This window comes from Lipotes vexillifer, unplaced genomic scaffold (genome assembly GCF_000442215.2).
Source record: "Lipotes vexillifer unplaced genomic scaffold, Lipotes_vexillifer_v1.1 scaffold25, whole genome shotgun sequence".
Taxonomy (NCBI): domain Eukaryota; kingdom Metazoa; phylum Chordata; class Mammalia; order Artiodactyla; family Lipotidae; genus Lipotes; species Lipotes vexillifer.
Genome location: NW_006792881.1, coordinates 2,113,120 through 2,133,745, shown reverse-complemented (window position 1 = coordinate 2,133,745; position 20,626 = coordinate 2,113,120). Strand labels below are relative to the sequence as shown.

At 38.9% G+C, this 20,626-nt stretch overlaps 1 protein-coding gene across 1 annotated transcript in view; it reads right to left on the bottom strand.

The window, feature by feature from the left end:
• Positions 1-20,626, bottom strand: part of ARMH4 (armadillo like helical domain containing 4) — a 130,806-nt gene that overhangs the window by 99,889 nt on the left and 10,291 nt on the right. Inside the window, 3 exon segments of the mRNA XM_007466051.1 lie at positions 3,549-3,583; positions 17,714-17,732; positions 18,613-18,822. Coding sequence (XP_007466113.1) covers positions 3,549-3,583; positions 17,714-17,732; positions 18,613-18,822 — 264 coding nt within the window.

Sequence of the window (20,626 nt, the reverse complement as noted above, 5' to 3'; positions counted from 1 at the left end):
AAAAAAAAAAAAAAAAAAAAAAAAAAAAAAAGCACAGAAAAAGAAAAAATGAACCTTTAAAAATGCTCTTGGTTTACCATTTATAACAGATACACCTCATATATCAACATCTGGAGACTGAAGTTATATTTGTCCTGAGAATCCCTAAAGAACACTGCAACCCAGGAAGGGAAGGTTCAGAGAGTTCAGCCTAAGAAGTTTCTTCTAGTCATGTCCCCTGGAATGGAAAGTGCATCCTCGTAACTGATGCTTCTTTTTCCCAGGTTGACTGGACACCGATTACTTCATAAAACCAAACAATAACGCTGATGCTAACAGCAATCAAAGGGGCAGTCATGATGGTTTCCGAGTAACCACCTCCGGTGAGAGGCAAAATCCTCCCACCACTTCGCACTGCTCTCACTCCCAAACACCTGACACGGATTACATAAAATTCCCTGGTCACTTGTGCTGAACCAGCATCTGCTCAAGGCATCCCACTGAATTCAGGATGCACAGTCAGGCAATGACTAAAGCTACTTGCCATGGAGTTAACGGATTTTTCCGTAGTACACTTACCAAGATCAAGTCACTGGCTAGCATGTCCAATGTCAAGAATTCTGACACCTAACAATAGTGAGAAAACTGACTTAGGTGTCAGCCAAAGTGCCTACACAGGTGTTTGGACATTAGGCAGCTCAGCCTGCAACAGGGTCTAGAACATGGTTTGATTTCTGATTGATGGGCTTGAGGTGAACTGAAACAGTTAAAATTAAAACTGTAAAACATTAAATAGAGATGCCAGGTTACGTGCCACATGGCCAAGAGATGCTTGATCATATTAAGCAGTGTGGCAACAGCTCAAACTGAGAAATGGCCTGTTGCAAGTGGCAGGAAGAAAAAAAAAATATGTCTAGACAGTACCATCTCTAAGCCAATTTCATGTGTCTGGCCACTCTGACAGAATCTCTTCACAGCTGTTTCATAACCCATAACAGTACCTTGTACTTACATGGGGCTTTTCTTCTGAAGAAGTCAAAATGCTTTGCAGGCATTATTCTCCAAATGTACACAGTTGGCTAAGGAGAGCAAGTTTTATAAGCTCTGTATTACTTACAGCCTACTTCGCTGGTGATATAACCGCCTCGGGTGCTCAAATATCACAGCAGAGCCTCAGATGGGTTTGTTAAACCCCAAATTTTGACTCTCTAGGTCAGGCCTGTTTTCTTTATTTACTGCAAACATTTCCGCCTAAGGTTACCAAAACCAAGAGTTTTCATTTTGTTCTGGACCAGGGCCATGATCTTCCCAACAAAATCAATAGAAGATATGGGAGAAAGTTTGCCCTGTTTTCTGGGCCCGAGTAATCTGGTTCTGCTACAAAGTCCAGTTACCATTTAAGAGGCAGTTCCCACCAAAGATGCTCAGTTTCTCTCAATCCATTTTTATCACAGTTTAGACATTTTAAGATTTCCAGAAGATAGAGACATAGCTAGCATTCCTAGAGTATTGCTAATGAATCCAAGGGGAACCCTTGGTTGAGAATACGCCATCCCAACAGTATGAGTAGGAAGGACCCCACCTGTAACACTTGTTCCCCAACATGACCTCTATCCTTGACTTATAGGGAGAATAGGCTCCTGCCTGTACTTTCTGTCTCTTTAGAATAGCAATGATGAATTTGAATCCTTGTCTTTGCCTATTTATTCATTAGGTTTCAGGGTCAAACCTCTCTTTTTCTTTCCTTTACGAAGTTTAAAATTAAATCTAAGGTACACAAATTAGGACACGTGAAAAAGAGGAAGGATACCATGAAAAGAAACAGGGTGAATTCTCTGGGAAGAGGCTAAGCATGAGTCTTTCTCTCATTTCCCCTGTAAATGGAATGGCTGTGGCACATCCAAGTGGCAGACTTTTAAAAGAAGAAACACTTGTTAGCAAGTGTTTTCCTGGAAACCCCTATACGATATAATCAAGAGCCACTGTAGCGAAATGGTTTCCACACATAAAGAGCGACTGAAGTACTAGGGCTGGTACTGCCTTAATTTTCCAGATTTATTTTTAACTTTGGCTTCAAATGGGATGCAAAACTTAAAGGCCAGAGGAAAAAAAAAATTAAACTTGTTTTGAGGAGATGAAGCAATTCTCCAGCAGATGGCTCCCTGAGATTGAAAGGGATTGAGAAACCCCAGAAACTACTGAAATAATGACCAAAAAATTCAGCAACTCACAATGTTAAATTTCATTACATTTCTTAAATCTTAAATATTTCTGCCAACTGTTTCTACATTTTTATCATGTAATATTAGATATATACAAGACAATATGTATATAATATTTCTGTTATTAAGCATAATAATGAAATCACCTCCAGAGAACTCATCATTCAGCTAAAGAACTGGAATATTACTACTGTGGCATCTATTCGCATATTCCTCTATCATCTTAACCACCTACTTCCCCTGAACGCCATAAAAAATTACTGAACGATGAATCACTTTGCTGTACAGCTGAAACATTGTAAATCAACTATACTTCAATTAGAAGGATGTAATGGGGAAAAAATTACTGAATGTTATATTCTGGGACGTTTTTTTCCACTCAAAATTATGACTTTAGGTTTCACACATCTAACGAAACACTGGTTTGTTAATTTCACCAATTTATGGTATTCCATTTTGTAAGCATGTCACAATTCATTTATTTAGCTTCATGTGAATAAACTTTTGGGTTATTTAGTCGTTGCCAACTTTTTTGCTCTTATGCATAGTACTGTTATGAACATTCATATATGATCTCTAGTGGATCTATTCACTGGTTTCTCTAAGGCATATTCCTAAAAGTGGACTCGCTCGGTCAAAAGGAAGAGAGGTGTTCAACATGCTAAATGATGTCTAGATATATTTCCTTAGCTCCATATCCTCACCAACCTTTGCTACTGTCAAACTTTTTCTTTTCAATCTAGTGTGTATAAAATGATGCGTCAGGGCTTCCCTGGTGGCGCAGTGGTTGAGAGTCCGCCTGCCGATGCAGGGGACACGGGTTTGTGCCCTGGTCCGGGAAGATCCCACATGCCACGGAGCGGCTGGGCCCGTGAGCCATGGCCGCTGAGCCTGCGTGTCCGGAGCCTGTGCTCCACAACGGGAGAGGCCACAACAGTGAGAGGCCCGCGTACCAAAAAAAAAAAAAAAAAATCAATCAGTATAGTGTAAAGCAACTATATGCCAACAATAAAAAAATCAATTAGTATAATTCACCATATTAACAGAAAAACCATATCATCATCTCAATTCCGAAACACAGATTCGGAAAAACCATTTGACAAAATCCAATATCCATTAACGACCAAAAAACAAAACAAAACGAAAAAGTTTCAGCAAACTAGAAAAAGGTTGAAACTTTCTCAACCTGAAAGAGGACATCTATAAAAATCCCAGAGCTAACACCATATTTGGTTCCCTTGTATTTACTGTCATTATTGATATATTTGAATTTGTTCCTATATTCGTTCCCACTTTTTCTATTCTTTTCCTTCTTGTTGTCTCATTTGCTGTCTCTTGGTGCTACACTCTCTATAATGTCTTCAAACTGATCTTCCTGTTCACTAACTCTCTCTTATTGCATATTTAACCATTTAATTATCAAAGGTTTTTCCCCAACAATTCTATTTTTATTTGTAAATGCTTTATCTGGTTCCTTTTTTTTTTTTTCTTCATTTTTGGCTGCATTGGGTCTTCGTTGCTGCCCACAGGCTTTCTCTAGTTGTGGTGAGAGGGGGCTACTCTTCGTTGTGGTGCGCGGGCTTCTCGTTGCTGTTTCTTCTCTCGTTGCGGAGCGCGTGCTTCAGTAGTTGTGACACATGGGCTTAGTTGCTCCGCGGCATGTGGGATCTTCCCGGACCAGGGCTCAAACCCATGTGCCCTGCATTGGCAGGCGGATTCTTAACCACTGCGACACGAGGGAAGCCCTATTTGGTTCTTTTAAAAGATCTGCTGGGTCATTTTTGTTAGTTTCTTATTACTTGCTCATTTTTGTGATTTCATCTTTTCTTTCCTTCAACCTTTTATGCCATGGTTATTTTATATTCTACTCTGATCATTTTAGTATCTAAGGTCCTGGATAAGGAGTATGCCAATCAACTGTCTGACTTTTCTGCTGACTCTCAATCACGGCTGTTTGTTTTCTTGTTAGTTTATTGACCTTTTATTATGAGACCATATTTGCCTGATTTTAATCTGTGGGTAAACTATGCATCTCAATTGGGCATGCTCTTTTCCAGAGAGCATTTACATCTGCTTTTGTAGGGAGTCAGGGTGTGATATAAACCTGGAACTACTTTATTCCCCTTTTAAAGATACAGACTTAATGTGGAAATTTCAATCTGGGTCCCTCTTCTTGCTACAAGTCCAAATGTAGACTCCTAATATTACTACTGTCCTAGAGTGCCTTTACCTTTCCAACTTGCTTTCTCCTTACAGCTCACTTGTTGAGTTTCAGCTCACTTTGGGATGGATTGAGCTAAAAAGTACAGTCTTTGGAGATTTTTTCTGACTGCTTGCAATTTCATTAATGTACTAAAGCATGTGTTTCACCCGAGATCTAGGCATTTCGCTATCATTGGGTCTGTCAGAGTCTTCATCAGAAGCTGAAATCCAAACAATGAGCCTTCCAAAAGCATCCATATCATCTACATTTGTCCAATAAGTTGAGTGAGAGTGCTTATTGGCTTTTCAAACACCATTTTCAAATTCCAAATTTCAAACACTCATAAGAGCATCTGTAATCTGGGGTGCATTTTTAAATTAGATAAAATCTCAAATGTTATTGTTTATTAAATATTCTGCTTTAAACATTTGTTTCTTTAATTCTCTCTTTTCAAAATCTCCTCACAGTGATTTTTTAAAACCTCCTATATTAATCTATAAAAATTTCTTGAAAACATTTTACTAACGTTCAAACTTCCCAATAACTCTATAATAGTAAATATAATCATTAGAACCTTCCTCCATTCTATCCTTAACAATATTCAAAAGGTACATACGTGAGAAAATTTAAAAGCTTGAGACAAGATAATCTGCACACTTCGAACACCCCTTGAAAGATATTTTGGATTCAACCAACATTTCAGATAGATGTATAAAATTTTTGTTTAATTTAATATTACTTTCTTTAAATTAGAGGATTCTGCTCTTGATAATGTAATCTCCTACATCTTGTTAGCAAGCTAAAAATATCAGTCTACATAACTAACCTCACATTTACTGGTCATTACATAATCCCTTTTCAGCCTTGACCTCATATAATTGGTGTTCTCCATTATCTTCTATAAATCCTGCCCCAAATTAAACTGAGTTATCTTAATAGAGGGAGCCCTAGAGCAATAATTATAAGTTCTCAAGTCTAGCTCCTGTTCATTAAACAACTCACTTTGGATTCAGATGACAGACTCTTATGTATTTCCCTTTGGAAAATGAGACTACAGCAATATTGTTCTATTTCTCAAGGGTGCTGTAAAGAGAAACATAAAAGCTTTATTATTATTGTATCTATAAATTCTGAGCCATACAGAATAAAGCCTTTCTCTGCAGTAACTTAGTAGTCTTAAAGGAATATTTGCTTTAAGCAAACATAGGCAAAACTTGTGTTTAAGAATCCACATACACTCCAAAGATAAATCATGGGTTGGTTAGGCTGATTATTGATTTTGCAAAAAATACCTATGAAAGTAGATATCCCCTTTAAAACATGACTCAAGTAATTCAAAATGAGGTTTACGTATTAATTAGCGGGAATGTGTTTTATCATACCTGTGTATATTCTTTTTTTTTGCGGTATGCGGGCCTCTCACTGTTGTGGCCTCTCCCGTTGCGGAGCACAGGTTCCGGACGCACAGGCTCAGCAGCCATGGCTCACGGGCCCAGCCGCTCCGCGGCATGTGGGATCTTCCCGGACCGGGGCACAAACCCGCGTCCCCTGCATCAGCAGGCAGACTCTCAACCACTGCGCCACCAGGGAAGCCCTGTGTGTATATTCTTGAAACCAGAGATCCTGTCTTATTCTTCTTTGTGCCCAGGATCAAGCATTGTGCTTTGCAAAAAATAAGCCCTCAATATATGGTGATTGAACAGAAATAAACTGAACAGAACTTTAATTCATTATCTTCCTCCTCAAAGTAAGTAGTAATGCCTTTATAGGACTCCAATAAAATTTTTATTAATTTATATTATGTATTCACTTCAAATGAGTATAATATCAACTTTTTAAGGAAAATCCGCCTACGTGCTTTTGTCACCCTGGGAAGAGGGGTGGTCCACGGGGGGAAATGATCTTTGTACAAATTAACTCCAATAACGTTTCTAGAGAAGGATCTCCCTCCTCCCCCCTTACCTTTTCTTCCTTCCCTCTCACTCTGGCTTCTCAAAGTGGGTTTAAAGAATCATTTAAGTTTACTGAGTTGCCTTACCTGACTAAGTGCAAGTATCAATATGGATTCCAATAAGAAGGAAATGAAATAATGTTCAACCCCACAGTGGGATGCAAGAAATCTAAGCAAATTCCTACTAGAAATAGATTTCTAGCAGAAGGTGGTTGGGAGCCACTGCTTTGTTCACATAAAAAGTGCTCAACTTCAGGCCCAAAATAAGCACTGGATTTAAAACAATAACAAGTAGGGCGAGTCAAATCAAAATACATCAATTAAAGAAGATAATGGTCCTAAAACCATCCACTACATCGCTGATCATCACTTGCCCAACACCTGGTACCTACAGACACTAGGGACACAAGGGCACAATGCTCTGACCCTGCCCTTAAAGAGGTTCGGAGAATTCAGTTAAGAGCACAAGCTGATGATCAATGGCTGGGAAGACAGATTCATTTCGGTTGTGATACTAATAAAAATGAAATAGGATAGGTAAACACTAGAACTGATTTCTGACATTTTAAAATATCAGAATATTTCCTATAAAAATGGGAATTTTCAGCTTACCTCAGAAGAAATCTGAGATCTAGCATCACTGAACTCACATTCTCCTCCTGGCAACCATATCTGGATCTGCCTGGATCAGAGGGAGTGTGTGCTCTCTACTGAAACACACCACTCCCTACTGTCTTAGGCACCTTCCTCTTTGCTCACTTACACTACCTGCCTGGCCCCTGACCCATTGGTTGCATGCAGAGGATGTGAATATTTCACTATAACAATTAATACATAATAGTACTTGATCACAATACATAATTTTAATTGATAAATGATATTAAAAGTTCATATTTATTATGTATTTACTCTATGTCATGCATTATTTACTATACACAAGCTCTCATTTTACCTCATAATAGGAGACAGGAACACCAATATCTCTGCTTTACACAGATGGAAAAATTGAAGTCTAAAGAAATTAAATAGTTTGGTCAATATCACAGTGCTTATTCATGATGAAGCTAACACTTAAACTCAGGCATGTCCATTTGAGACCATAACCACAGCTATTTTTTTACTGTACTACTCATCAATGCAGGCTGGGTGGTCTGAGAAGCTTCATAAAGAAGAGATATACAGAAGACCAAAAAGCACATGAAAAGATGCTCAACGTCGCTACTTATTAGAGAAATGCAAATCAAAACTACAATGAGGTATCACCTCACACCGGTCAGAACGGCCATCATCAAAAAGTCTACAAATAATAAATGCCAAAGAGGGTGTGAGAAAAGGAAACCCTCCTACACTGTTGGTGGGAATGTAAATTGGTGCAGTCACTATGAAGAACAGTATGGAGGTTCCTTAAAAAACTAAAAATAGAGCTACTATATGATCCAGCTACCCCACTCCTGGGCATATATCCAGAGAAAACCATAATTCGGAAAGATACATGCACTTCAGTGTTCACTGCAGCACTATTTACAATAGCCAGGACATGGAAGCAACCTAGACAGAGGAATGGATAAAGAAGATGTGATGTGTGTGTGTGTATATATATATATACACAATGGAATATCACTCAGACATAAAAAAGGAATGAAATAATGCCATTTGCAGCAACATGGATGGACCTAGAGATTATCATACTAAGTGAAGTAAGTCAGACAGAGAAAGACTAACATCATATGATATCACTTATATGTGGAATCTTAAAAAATGATACAAAGAACTTATTTACAAAACAGAAACAAACTCATAGACATAGCAAACAAACTTATGGTTACCAAAGGGGAAAGGTGTGGGGGGCAGGGATAAATTAGGAGTTTGGGATTAACATATACACACTCTATATATAAAATAGATAACCAACAAGGACCTACTGTATAGCACAGAGAGCTCTACTCAGTATTCTGTAATAACCTAAATGGGAAAAGAGTCTGAAAAAGAATGGATATATGTACATGTATAACTGAATCACTTTGCTGTACACCTGAAAGTAACACAACATTGTAAATCAACTATACTCTAATATAAAACAGAAAGAAGGAAGGAAGGAAGGAAGGAAGGAAGGAAAGAAAGAAAGAAAGAAAGAAAAGAAAGAAAGAAAGAAAGGGAGAGAGAGAGAGAAAGAAAGAAAGAAAGAAAAGGAAAGAAAGACGACTTTGAGCTGAATGGTTTCTGTCTCTCCTTCTTGTCCTCTTTTCACTTTAACTTCATAGCCCTCTGTTTATAGAGTAGCATAGCACTGAGTATTATTTGGTATAGACTATGACAGAATGACTCTATACAGGTATATTTCTTGTATAGTGAGAACAATGTGATATTGCCCAGACATGAATCATGACAGGCTTTTAACAGAGATGGGATTTCCTCTAAAGAGTGGGATGTACATGGTGTCAATCATGATGGTTATCTGGCTGTCAGTTGCCTAGGGATTGGAGGTGTGTCCTTCAACCTGGAAAGCAGGACAGACAATATGTAAGTGGAGTTGGGGATTCCCTACTTGGTGGTGGGCCCTAGAGGAAATTTACATCTTTGTTTTGGCTATTCCACATGGGGGCAGGGATGGGAAGGAGAAAGTAGTTATCCTCAGAACAGGAAACAAGCCAAGAGTTGTGAAGCCAGAAAGCCTAGCAAGGTGCCTGAAAAACTGTTCCAGAGCTTTGGGTACTGAATATTAAAAACCTTCCCAGACCATGTAATGAGTCGAGGCCTGGGAGCCCTGGAAGCTCCTTAGCTAAGGTACGATCAGAGTGAAATGTGTACCTCATAAGCCTAATTCATTTTGTTTCTTTTATTTTCTTGGTTCATTTGCTTCGTGTTCCGTTAGGTTGGAGCCAAGTATTTTTTAAATTTCTACTAATTTTAGTTGAAACAAATGAGAGGGTTTTCATCTATGCTTGAGCTGGAGTTTTAACAGGAAGTAGGGCTCCTCAGAGAGCACGTGAGGCAGATACCTTGAGAAAACCCAGAGGGAGCAATGTTGGGCCCCCACTGCGCAGCATGCAGGATCTTAGTTCCCCAAACAGTGTCCCCTGCTGTGGAAGCCCTGAGTCTTATCACTGGACTGCCAGGGAAGTCCCTCTTTATATTGTTTTTATAGAAGAAGTTTCCACAGAATATTTTGTCTGGAGATATCAAACAATTAGAAGGGAACTTCCCTGGTGGCACAGTGGTTAAGAATTCACCTGCCAATGCAGGGGACACGGGTTTGATCCCTGGTCCGGGAAGACCCCAAATGCCACGGAGCAACTAAGCCCGTGCACCACAACTACTGAGCCTGTGCTCTACAACCCTCGAGCCACAACTACTGAGCCCAAGTGCCGCAACTACTGAAGCCGGCACGCCTAGAGCCCGTGCTCCACAACAAGAGAAGCCACCACAATGAGAAGGCCGCGCACTGCAGCAAAGAGTAGCCCCTGCTCACCACAACTAGAGAAAGCCCGCGCGCAGCACCGAAGACCCAACACAGCCAAAATTAATTAATTAATTAATTAATTTTTTTAAAAAAACAATAAGAAGGAGGTAGAATGGCTAAAGAAGAAGAAACACAGGTAAATGTAGGCAGAATCAATGTAAATCTTTCAAGACAAATTTAATATTTCCAAGTGTGAACATTTTTAAAATCTTGGAAGGCCATTCAAATTGATGCATTATATTTTTCTTCTAATCTTTTCCTTTGGGAATATGTATGCATTTTAATAATAAAAGGTAGTCTGATGCCAAAACAATTTCATGGTTATGAACACAGCCTGATAAAGTGCAGTTGGTAATATTCTTACATTATTTTATACATTGTTAAGGTTTTTAATTATTTGTACTCCGATGCAGTAAAATTCTCAATGATTATACCAGTAAAAGGATAGTTATGTCTAGCCTCATACTGAAAAATCATGTTTGAAAAATCATGCTTTTAAAAATGCCTTGAGGGGTTTCCTTGGTGGCGCAGTGGTTAAGAATCCACCTGCCAATGCAGGAGACACGGGTTCGAGCCCTGGTCCTGGAAGATCCCACATGCCGCGGAGCAACTAAGCCCGTGCACCACAACTACTGAGCCCGCATGCCACAACTACTGAAGCCTGCACGCCTACAGCCTGTGCTCCACAGCAAGAGAAGCCACAGCAATGAGAAGCCCATGCAAGGGAGAGTAGACCCCGCTCGCCACAACTAGAGAAAGCCTGCACACAGCAACAAAGACCCAATGCAGCTAAAAATAAATAAATAAAATGAATAAATTTATTTTTTTTTAAAATACCTTGATTTTCTGCAAACATCTAAAATGTCTTTGAAGTCTCCACATCCTATTGTGCAGTTGCAAGCTGCATGCTTGCTTTGACAACTGCAAAAACCACCACACATGGAAAGCCCTGCTTGGACCACTCCTCACAGGGATTGTCAGTCCTGGAGTATGAGCCCAGATGAAACACTCAGAACCAATCATTTTGCCTAGGATTCTGAACAATCCCCTCAAGAGAGACCTGGTACAGTTTCCTATAAATCATATATTTGTTTGGCCTGAGGCTGAGCACCTGGTTGCTGCATCTAAAAACTGTTCTTAAGAAATAATTTACCTCAATAATAATGTAGTGGGACTTCCCTGGCAGCACAGTGGTTAAGAATCCGCCTGCCAATGCAGGGGACACGGGTTTGATCCCTGGTCTGGGAAGATCCCACATGCCGCGGAGCAACTAAGTCCGTGCACCACAACTACTGAGCCTGTGCTCTAGAGCCCGCAAACCACACTACTGAGCCCACGTGCCACAACTACTGAAGCCCACGCACCAAGAGCCCATGCTCCCCAACAAGAGAAGCCACTGCAATGAGAAGCCCGTGCACTGTAACGAAGAGTAGCCCCCGCTCGCCACAACTAGAGAAAGCCTGTGCACAGCAACGAAGACCCAACGCAGCCAAAAATAAATAAATAAATTTATAAAAAAATAATAATAATGTAGTATCTTTGCATGGTGATGTACAGTAACTAGGCTTAATCATGGTGATAATTCTGAAATGTATAGAAATATCAAATCCCTATGTTGTGCACTAGAAACTAACCTAGCCGGTCAATTATACTTCAAAAAGAAATGAACAAACTCATAGAAAAACAGATCAGATTTGTGGTTACCAGAGGCGGAGGGTCAGAGGATAGAAAACTGGATGAAGGCTGACAAAAGATGCAAACTTCCAGTTATAAGATAAGTAAGTAGTAAGGATGTAATGTACAATATAATTAATATAATTAGCACTGCCGTATGTTATACATGGAAGTTGTTAAGAGAGTAAATCCCAAGAGTTCTCGTCACAAGGAAAAAAATTTTTTTCTTTTATTTTGTATCTATGTAAGATGATGGATGCTTACTAAACTTATTGTGGTAATCATTTCATGGTATATGTAAGTCAAATCATCATCCTGTACACCTTAAATTTACACAGTTCTGTATGTCAGTTATATCCCAATAAAACTGGAAGAATAAAAAAGAAAGAATTCATCTAACCAAAAAGCTAAAATTATAGAAACATGCTTGATCACATGCCTATAAAATAATTGAATGGTGGTGTGGTATGTGTGATATCTAAAGAATGATTCACCAACCTTTAAAATGTTTTCCATACTTTTCGATATCCTATGACTTATTTTTTTATAAATATCAAAAGAACAACACACACACACATACGACTCCCAAGAAGGGGCTCCCCTGGTGGGGCAGTGGTTAGGAATCGCCTGCCAATGTAGGGCACATGGGTTCGAGCCCTGGTCTGGGAAGATCCCACATGTCACGGAGCAACTAGACCTGTGCACCACAACTACTGAGCCTGCGCTCTAGAGCCCGTGAGCCACAACTACTGAGCCCACGTGCCACAACTACTGAGCCCACGCACCTAGAGCCTATGCTTCGCAACAAGAGAAGCCTCCGCAATGAGAAGCCCAAGCACCGCAGTGAAGAGTAGCCCCCGCTCGTCGCAACTAGAGAAAGCCCGTGCGCAGCAATGAAGACCCAATGCAGCCAAAAATAAATAAATTAAATAAATAAATTTAGTAAAAAAAAGACTCCCCAGCATAAATATCAATTTTTTATTTCTCTAAGCTGGGGCTAAGTTCTCTCTCCTATCTCTCACAGTCCTTTTTCTGTAATTGTTTTGTGATACTTTCCCACCTTCTACTTTGTGTGTCTGTTATTTATGTATTTATCATAACTTCTACTAAAATTTACACAAGATCTACTCTCACTTCTTTTTATTATCTGAATGACCAAATACTTGCTAAGTGTACACATAAATGAATGAATAAACAAAACCACTGAATATGTACAAAGCTAAATCCTTTTGTCATCATGAGCCGTTATATAAAATCTCCTAAGTGTCTAAGAGTGAGCTTTACTAAGCAGTGTAACTTTCTGGTGCTGGGCAACAAAGATGCAGGGAAAAAAATGGGAAAAATCGACTCTATAACAATGCTTACTTAATTGTGACTACACCAATAAATAAATTCCCTATGATAAGAAAGCACACCAGAAAACTTAGAGTGAATGTCAGTTATCTTTCTTCAACAGCAGAATTTGTTGCAAAGCTTTATGGTAATACATCATAATACTGATTCTAAATATTTTTGAAATACCACTGGCTATGTGAGCATTAGCAACAGACGTGTGATGACCACTCCGAGAGCTGAGTAATTTACTATACTAGCCTACAGAACATACAGGTACTTAAGAACAGAGACCTATCATAAATGCCAGAGAAAGTATGATGATTTCAGGACAAGCCAACAAAGTGACTTACCATAAGGGGTAATCAATGACTGAAATCATTGTCTCTGTTATTGAGGCAAAATTAAATCCAAAGCATTTTCAAGAACAAAAGCCAAAACTTGTATCCATTCTTAACATACTCAGAGTAAAAATTAGAGTGAACATCCTTAACTTCATACTACAGTATCATTAAGTAACAGCGGACAGTTCAAATTTACAACACTCTACTGGATCTTCAATATTATGTCCACCTAGTAGCTCCCAAAGGTAAGTCACATAAACTTGGCTTCATAAACATGGACTTGAGATGAGATCTTTGACTACACTTTCTCATTCATTCATTCTAGCTGCCTTCTGAGTTGAAACATTATATGAGAATTGAGGAAATAATAAGAAAATATTCTCTGAAAAGGAGTGCATATTGGGAAGACCAAAAAAAAATTGATTTTGTGAATTAAAGTGCAGTTGAAGAGCAAACACTTCTCTCATAAAAATTACATGGGCTCTTAAGAATCCTCAGTGGAACTATTAAAGAAAAATATCTGAGGCTTCTCCACAAAGCCACTTAAAGAATGCATTTCCCAATTCATTTCTGATTGACCAATAAAAGACAGAAACTAAGCACCTTTTTTTCAGTACCAATTAGGAGATCACACAGCCAAAAAATGTCACTCAGTCATCTGAACAAAGGCATACTTTTCAAACACGGCTTTCTCCTGAAATTCCTATGCTATTGAAATTCCTGTTATTGTAGAGAGAATCCTAGAACAGAGACAGAACTGAGAATTCCAGATAATAAAGGAGAGATAATATCACTGTCTTTCAGCAGACGAAATTAAGAGATGCTGAAAATGTATAGAGGACATGCTCTCAGAGGACTGTGGAAAAAACATCCATGAAATTAAACACACAGATGTGCACACACACACACTCACGAAGTGAGGAAAATTGATGTCACTGAAATAGATTAAACGACAAATGACAGAAAAATGACAGCTTTCTGCCTCATGTGTGCTGCCTCGCTGGGAAAAGATGTCAAAAATACAATCTTTCAAAACCTAAATATAAGGACATCCAAAATGGTCTTCGAAAAACAAGGAAAAAATGGTCAGAAAAGAGAAAATTGAAGTCAAATGATATATTTGGTCTTATTTTTTAAAAATCAAGATATTAAAAAAATCAAACATGACTTTCCTGTTGGATACTAAGAATTAAAAACCTCTTTATATGTTAAAAAAGGTAATATGCTATATGTTTATATATAACGTGTCATATGTAAAAAAAAAAAAAAAAAAAAAGGTAATTCCCCAGCATGTCAATAACCCTGTAATAAACCCTGTAATAAATAGGCACTTTGAAACAGATGAGGAAATGCGAGTTGTCTGGTATAACGGCTTGGGATTTTACAGCCCCACCACTCAGTCTATTATGCCTATAGAAACACATTAAATAGGACCAGTCAGATGGAGAATTCACATTCTCCAGACCAAAGACACTGGTGTTTCTTCTTCTCTTGCAGAAAAGCAATACATTAACCCAGGCTCATCTTGAGAGAGTCCAAGCAAATTCACCCTGTTCCCAAGTCTGTCCGGTCAGCACTATGGGGAGCACCAAGTGGTTTCCCACCTCTCACAGCTGGAAGGCCCATCTATTGACCTCCAACCTTTAAGGGAGAAAGTGCTGGGGATGTGAAGGATTACCAACACCTCAATCACAAGATCTGAGACACCTCCGTTTTTGTTCTCTTACCTCTCACACATTCTTAGGAACCTAGTACCTGGTACAAAGAGACCCACAGTAGATTTTTTTTTCTGAGTATTGAACTGTTAAAGCCATAACCTTCCACCCTACAGAATTATTGCTACAATTTTACAGCACAGATGAATTTCCATCTTCTGTGGAAATATAGGAAAGGCAGAAATAAGTCTGATTTGTTTAGAGTAAACAGACATCTTCATTTGGACTTCTAAAATTCAGAAAGCAGAATTACATTCAGTAAGAAATATTGAAGGCCTTAGTCCATTTGATATTAGTATTAAAATATTTAAAATATTTTAAAGACAGTTAACCCAAATGAAAGAACTCCAAGTAAGTTTTCATAAGCAATCAGAAATTTTAAGTTGCCGTTTTGGAGCAGAGGAAGATATTAATATTCAACCAAAAAGGACATCAACCTAAACAAAGATCATGTCCAAAAATAAGATTATGCAATACTGTTAATCAACTATACTCCAATAAAAATTAATTTAAAAAGAACAAAAATTAGTTTACGTACATATATATGTACCTGTATATATATACACATGTATACATATACATGTACTTTGCCATTATCCAATTTTTGAATTAAAAGTTAGAACACTTTGTCATGTTTATATTTCAAAGATGCTGAATACAGCCCTAGTAGAGTTATGCCTGAGATAAGTATAATGCATTTTTTATCATCCTCAAAGCATTTACTCCCTAAAAAAAAAAAAATACAGACAAGTAAAGTGTATCAGGCAAGGTGACAGATAAACCATTATCCCTTCAAAAATCAAACTGCATTTTTGCTGACAAGGTAAAAGGCGTACTGAAATAGGCACAAGGCAGTACGCACTTACAGGAGCAGGCTTTCTTCAATGCCTGAGAAATGTAAACCACACCAAACTTCTCCCACTCTACCAATGCACATCTCTCAAGTGGGCGTTCCAGAGGCAGAGCAAGTCTGCCTTCAGAGCCAGCTGGAAAACTCCTCAGAAGCAGACCTCCTATTACGAGTTGAATTGTGTTCCCCCAGAAAATATGTTTAAGTCCTAAACCACAGAACTTGTGAATCTGACCTTATTCGGAAATAGAGTTCCGGCAGATGTAATCAAGCTCAGATGTAATTATCGGGGTGAGTCCTAATCCAATGGCTGATGTCCTCATAAGACAAGGGAAATTTGGGCACAGAGACACAAAGAGGGAAGAGGTGAACATGGAGGCAGAGACTGCAGTGATGCTGCCACAAGCCAAGGAACGCCTGAGGCACCAGAAGCTGGAAGAGGCAAGGGACGATCCTCACCCAGAGGCTTTGCAGGGAGCGCAGCCCTGCCTACAACTTGATTTCAGACTTCTAGGCTCTAAAACTGCAAGAGAACAAATGTCTGCTGTTTTAAATCACCCAGTTTGTGAGACTTTGTTATGGCAGCCCTAGAAAACTAATACACTCCCTTAGTCATTATGTTGTAGAGACGTGAAGGAGACAACAAGACAGGGTACCACGCAGATACAAATTTTAGGCTCATCTGGGAAACTGACTATCCCTTAAAGAATAAACATTCAGAAATTTCCACAAAGGTTCTTGCTCCTTGGGTGTGTGGTGTCTAAAAGGGGCAGGTCTCTTGTCCATATCTCACTGAGACAAATACCCTATTCTCTGGAGAACTGACATTTATCAACACATCAGACACAAAGATTCAAACTTGAAAGGTAGATAACTTGACATCACACAACCTCGTTCTAAGTAAGAATAAACTATCTTCCCCTGGGTCCAATGCTATGGAAGAATTAAAACGTTTCATCCAGTCAAAGCCTCAGGCTGCACTTATATTCCTGGACAAAGTGGAAAAACATGCACCGAAAATGGAGGCCTCCAATACATCCAGGAATCTATCGATTTATCGATTTAAATAAGTGTAGTCACTCCTACTTTAAGAGGACTAGCTAGACCAGCATAAAACTAATTGTGACATTACTAACATATACTAATTAAATATAAATTGTACTCCCTGGTATTTAGGAGAAGAGGTGTGCTCATTCAAAATCTTGTCTTAAGCCCAACAACATAGCAGAAAGAATATTTTTAAACCAAAAATGTCTTTTCATAAGCCTTGACAAGGATCATAACTTAGATCAAAACTGACAAAACATATTCTCAAAAAGAAGCTGGAATTGAGCTATGCAGAAGAAAAGCACTAAAAGTCTAGGACATCTTAGGCAAGTTAAGAAAATTCTCACACATCTCAATATAACTGCCATCATCTACTAAATTTAGAAAAGTATTGCAGTTTCACAAGTATGGATTATTCACAAACACAATTTTTTTCCTCTGAGTAAATGAGCCCTGCCGGGTAAAGCTGTCATCTCTAACTCAGGTTAATTTGGGGAAACCTGGTCTTTCCAGATGGCATCAAGGAGAGCAGACAGCTAATATGAGACTACATTCCAAGTTTTTATCTTAATGTGGAGAGCAAGAGCTGCTGGCCTCTGAGCTCGCTTTGATCCATTTCTTAAACCAGTACTCCATGGAATTCACATTCCTCCTAAAATGTCACATTTCTCCGCCAGAAAACTACCAGCATTACCCTGAAAGTCTGCAATACAGCCTGCTGCAAACCTGGCTGAACCACTTTCTCTGTTACAGAGTAGACAAAATATAAAATAACAGCACATCCTATGTCTTTACTGAATCCAACATGGCTAATTTAATGCCCAAAAGCTTACCTGTCTTCCAGATTAGTTTAAGAAACAGCACTACAAATCTCTGGGCATTTTGCAATCCAGCCAGGAGCTGTTCACCTGCCAAAATGCTGATTAATTAAACGACCTTTCATTATCTTTCCCCACTTCTCATTTGTGGATGTGCAGCTGTGCTCCAAGCATCTTTTTTCATGCTCAAAGCCAATGTCTTGGAAAGTAAAATTTGGCAAGAATTTCTCAGCCTTAACAGGTGAGGGGACTGTCTATGTCCAAAAAGTGGAACACCTAACCCAGAGACGTAATTAAGGGAGTATGACCCAACATGAACAACCAGAGCAGTGTTACAAAAATACAATCCACATTAAAACTTCCACCCAAGAAAATCTGGTGGGGAAACTCAAGTTTTCCATTAAACCAGTTTTCTCAATTCAGCCTGCACACTGAAATCATCTCAAGCAACTCTTGAAAAATGTTGATGCCAGATTCCATCCCAACTGAATCAGAATCGCTGGGAGAAGGACTCGGTCATTAGGATCCTTTAAAAGCTCCCCAATGTGATTCTAATGTTCAACTGTAATTGAGAACTACTGATGTAGAGCAGGGGTCAGCAAGCTTTTTCGGTAAAGGGCCATCTCATAAATATTTTAGGCTCTGTGGGCAGTTAGTCTCTGTCACAACTACTCAACTCTGCTGCTCTGGCACAAAAGTAGCCACAGACAATACACAAATGAACAAGTGTGGCTGTTAATTAGGAACACTGAAATTTGGATTTTATAAAAACGTCTACATGTCACGAAATACTATTCTTCTTTTGATTTTTTTCAATCGTTTGAAAATGTAAAGACCAATTTTAGCTTGCCATACAAAAACAGACGGCAGGCCGGATTTGGCTGGGCCATGGTCTACTGACCCCTGATCTACACTACACACAGAATATACTTATCCTGGATCTTTTCTCAAAGACAACAGTTGCTCAGTGACTCACTGAATCTGTCCCAGAAAAGATCCCCTTCAAAGCACGGATACCTTCAGATTCGAGTTGGTCCAGACCATAGGAGGCAGCTGTATTAACATAGCTAATGGATGGAGCAGCAGTTCTCTCAGAAGATGCCTCAGGATCAGCAAGCGCTGGGGAAGTGCTAGGTGCTTCCTCCATTATCCCAGGGGGTGTCACTGGAGAGCCCACAATTGGTGTGAACAACTCCTCATTCGGCCCTGTGACTGTGTCCACTAGGTCTGCCAAACACAAGAGACATGACCCAAAGATGATCAGTATGGGGAATATATACATATGCTTTTACTTCTTAAGCAAGAAATGACGAATGAAGCCAGTATCTTATATACAGTAAGTTTGGCACTTAGACCAGCTCTTCCTTCCCACATTGTACCAATCCAGCCACTGGAGGCAAATACTTTATCTTCCAGGAAAATATATTATCTCAAATCAGAACTTTGTTTTCAAATGTTAATCTCCCGTTTATTCTATTAACAATATTATGGATTCTGTGGGATTTTATATAACCTATTACCAAAGGTAGAAAATTTAACAAAAATGTATTTAAATATACCCTAAGGATGACTTTTAAAAATCAAGTCGAAGAGTAAAAGCTTAGATCTGTGCCTGCAATATGCTCAATTTTAAAGCAGCCAAAGTTAGCCCCAGATATTCCCAAATCTAGAAACTCTAGAATAGCAGTATTTTGCAAGCTTGGTGGATCATCTGAATCTCTTGAGGTAATTTTTTAAATGTCAGTTTTCATGCTTTCTACACATCCCAACATACCGAATCAGAACCTCCTTGGTTATGAAGCCTGAGAAACTATTTGTGAAAGCTCCCAGGATATGGATCCACAGATTCTCATATACATTGCTGTTTCCAGTATGAATGGAAGCAACCACTTTGGAAAGCAGTTAGGCATTGCCTCCTAAAGTCAAATATTCATATGCCCTATTGTCCAGCAATTCAGTTCCTAGGTATATACCCAAGAGAATCTCCTACACAAGTGCAATGGAGAATATGTAAAAGAATATTCATGGCAGCCGTGTTCACAATAGCCAAACCTGGAAATGACCCAAATGCAAATCACTAGAAAAGACTGGATGAAGATTGGGTGAATAAACTGTGATACATTTTCATAATGGAATACTGCAAGCAGTCAAAGCAAAAGAGCTGTGGTAAGTAAATATAGGCCTTAGAATATTAAGTAAAAAAAAAAAAAAAGTCCCAAAAAGGCTATCCACAGCACAATACTGTTTTGATAAAGTAAAAAATCTAAAAGTTTTAAGTGTATAATATCAGGAGTACATACAGACATGATAAAACTAAAAGAAAAGGAAGTCAAGGAAATGATGAACACAAGATTCAGGTTAATGGTTAACAGAAGAGGACGGGGTTTAGATGGGAAGGGTCATGGTGCTACCTGTAGGTTACTGACAAGATTCTAAGGGGTTTTTTGCAGGGGAGGACGGCAGGCAGGATTAGAAGGTACTTATTACATTGTTAAAGATAACTCAGTTAATAAATAAAAGTAGGATTTACTTAGACCAACGATGAGACAGAGACATGAAGTCCAAAAATAATAACTAATAATAATAATTTTTGTATTCTCAGGTGATTCTGATGATCACCCAGATTCCAAAACTTCACTGTCCTTAAGATATCAGAGCATCTGAGGGCCTCCTACATAGAAAGTACTTTTTATACATTATTCAAAATCCTTAAAATAACCCATAAGATAGGTAGGCATTATGTAAAGAGGAACAAACAAAGGCTTGGAGACATTACGAAACTTTCTTGAAGCCACAGTGCTAGTGAGGGCCAAAGCTGGGATTCAAACCCACGTCTTTGTTGGTTTCACCCCCAGGTCCTTGCTGGTTTCACCCCCCTGGCACCTAGCAGCCAGACATGTCAAACTAGGAGAGAGTTCTCAGGAGACATGGGCTTCGTGGGCCTCAGAGATGAGCCACCAGGAGATTTTACTTGGGAACTAACCCCTTGTCCTTTAGCTGTGCCACACCTCTCCAAACAAGAAAGAGTTCA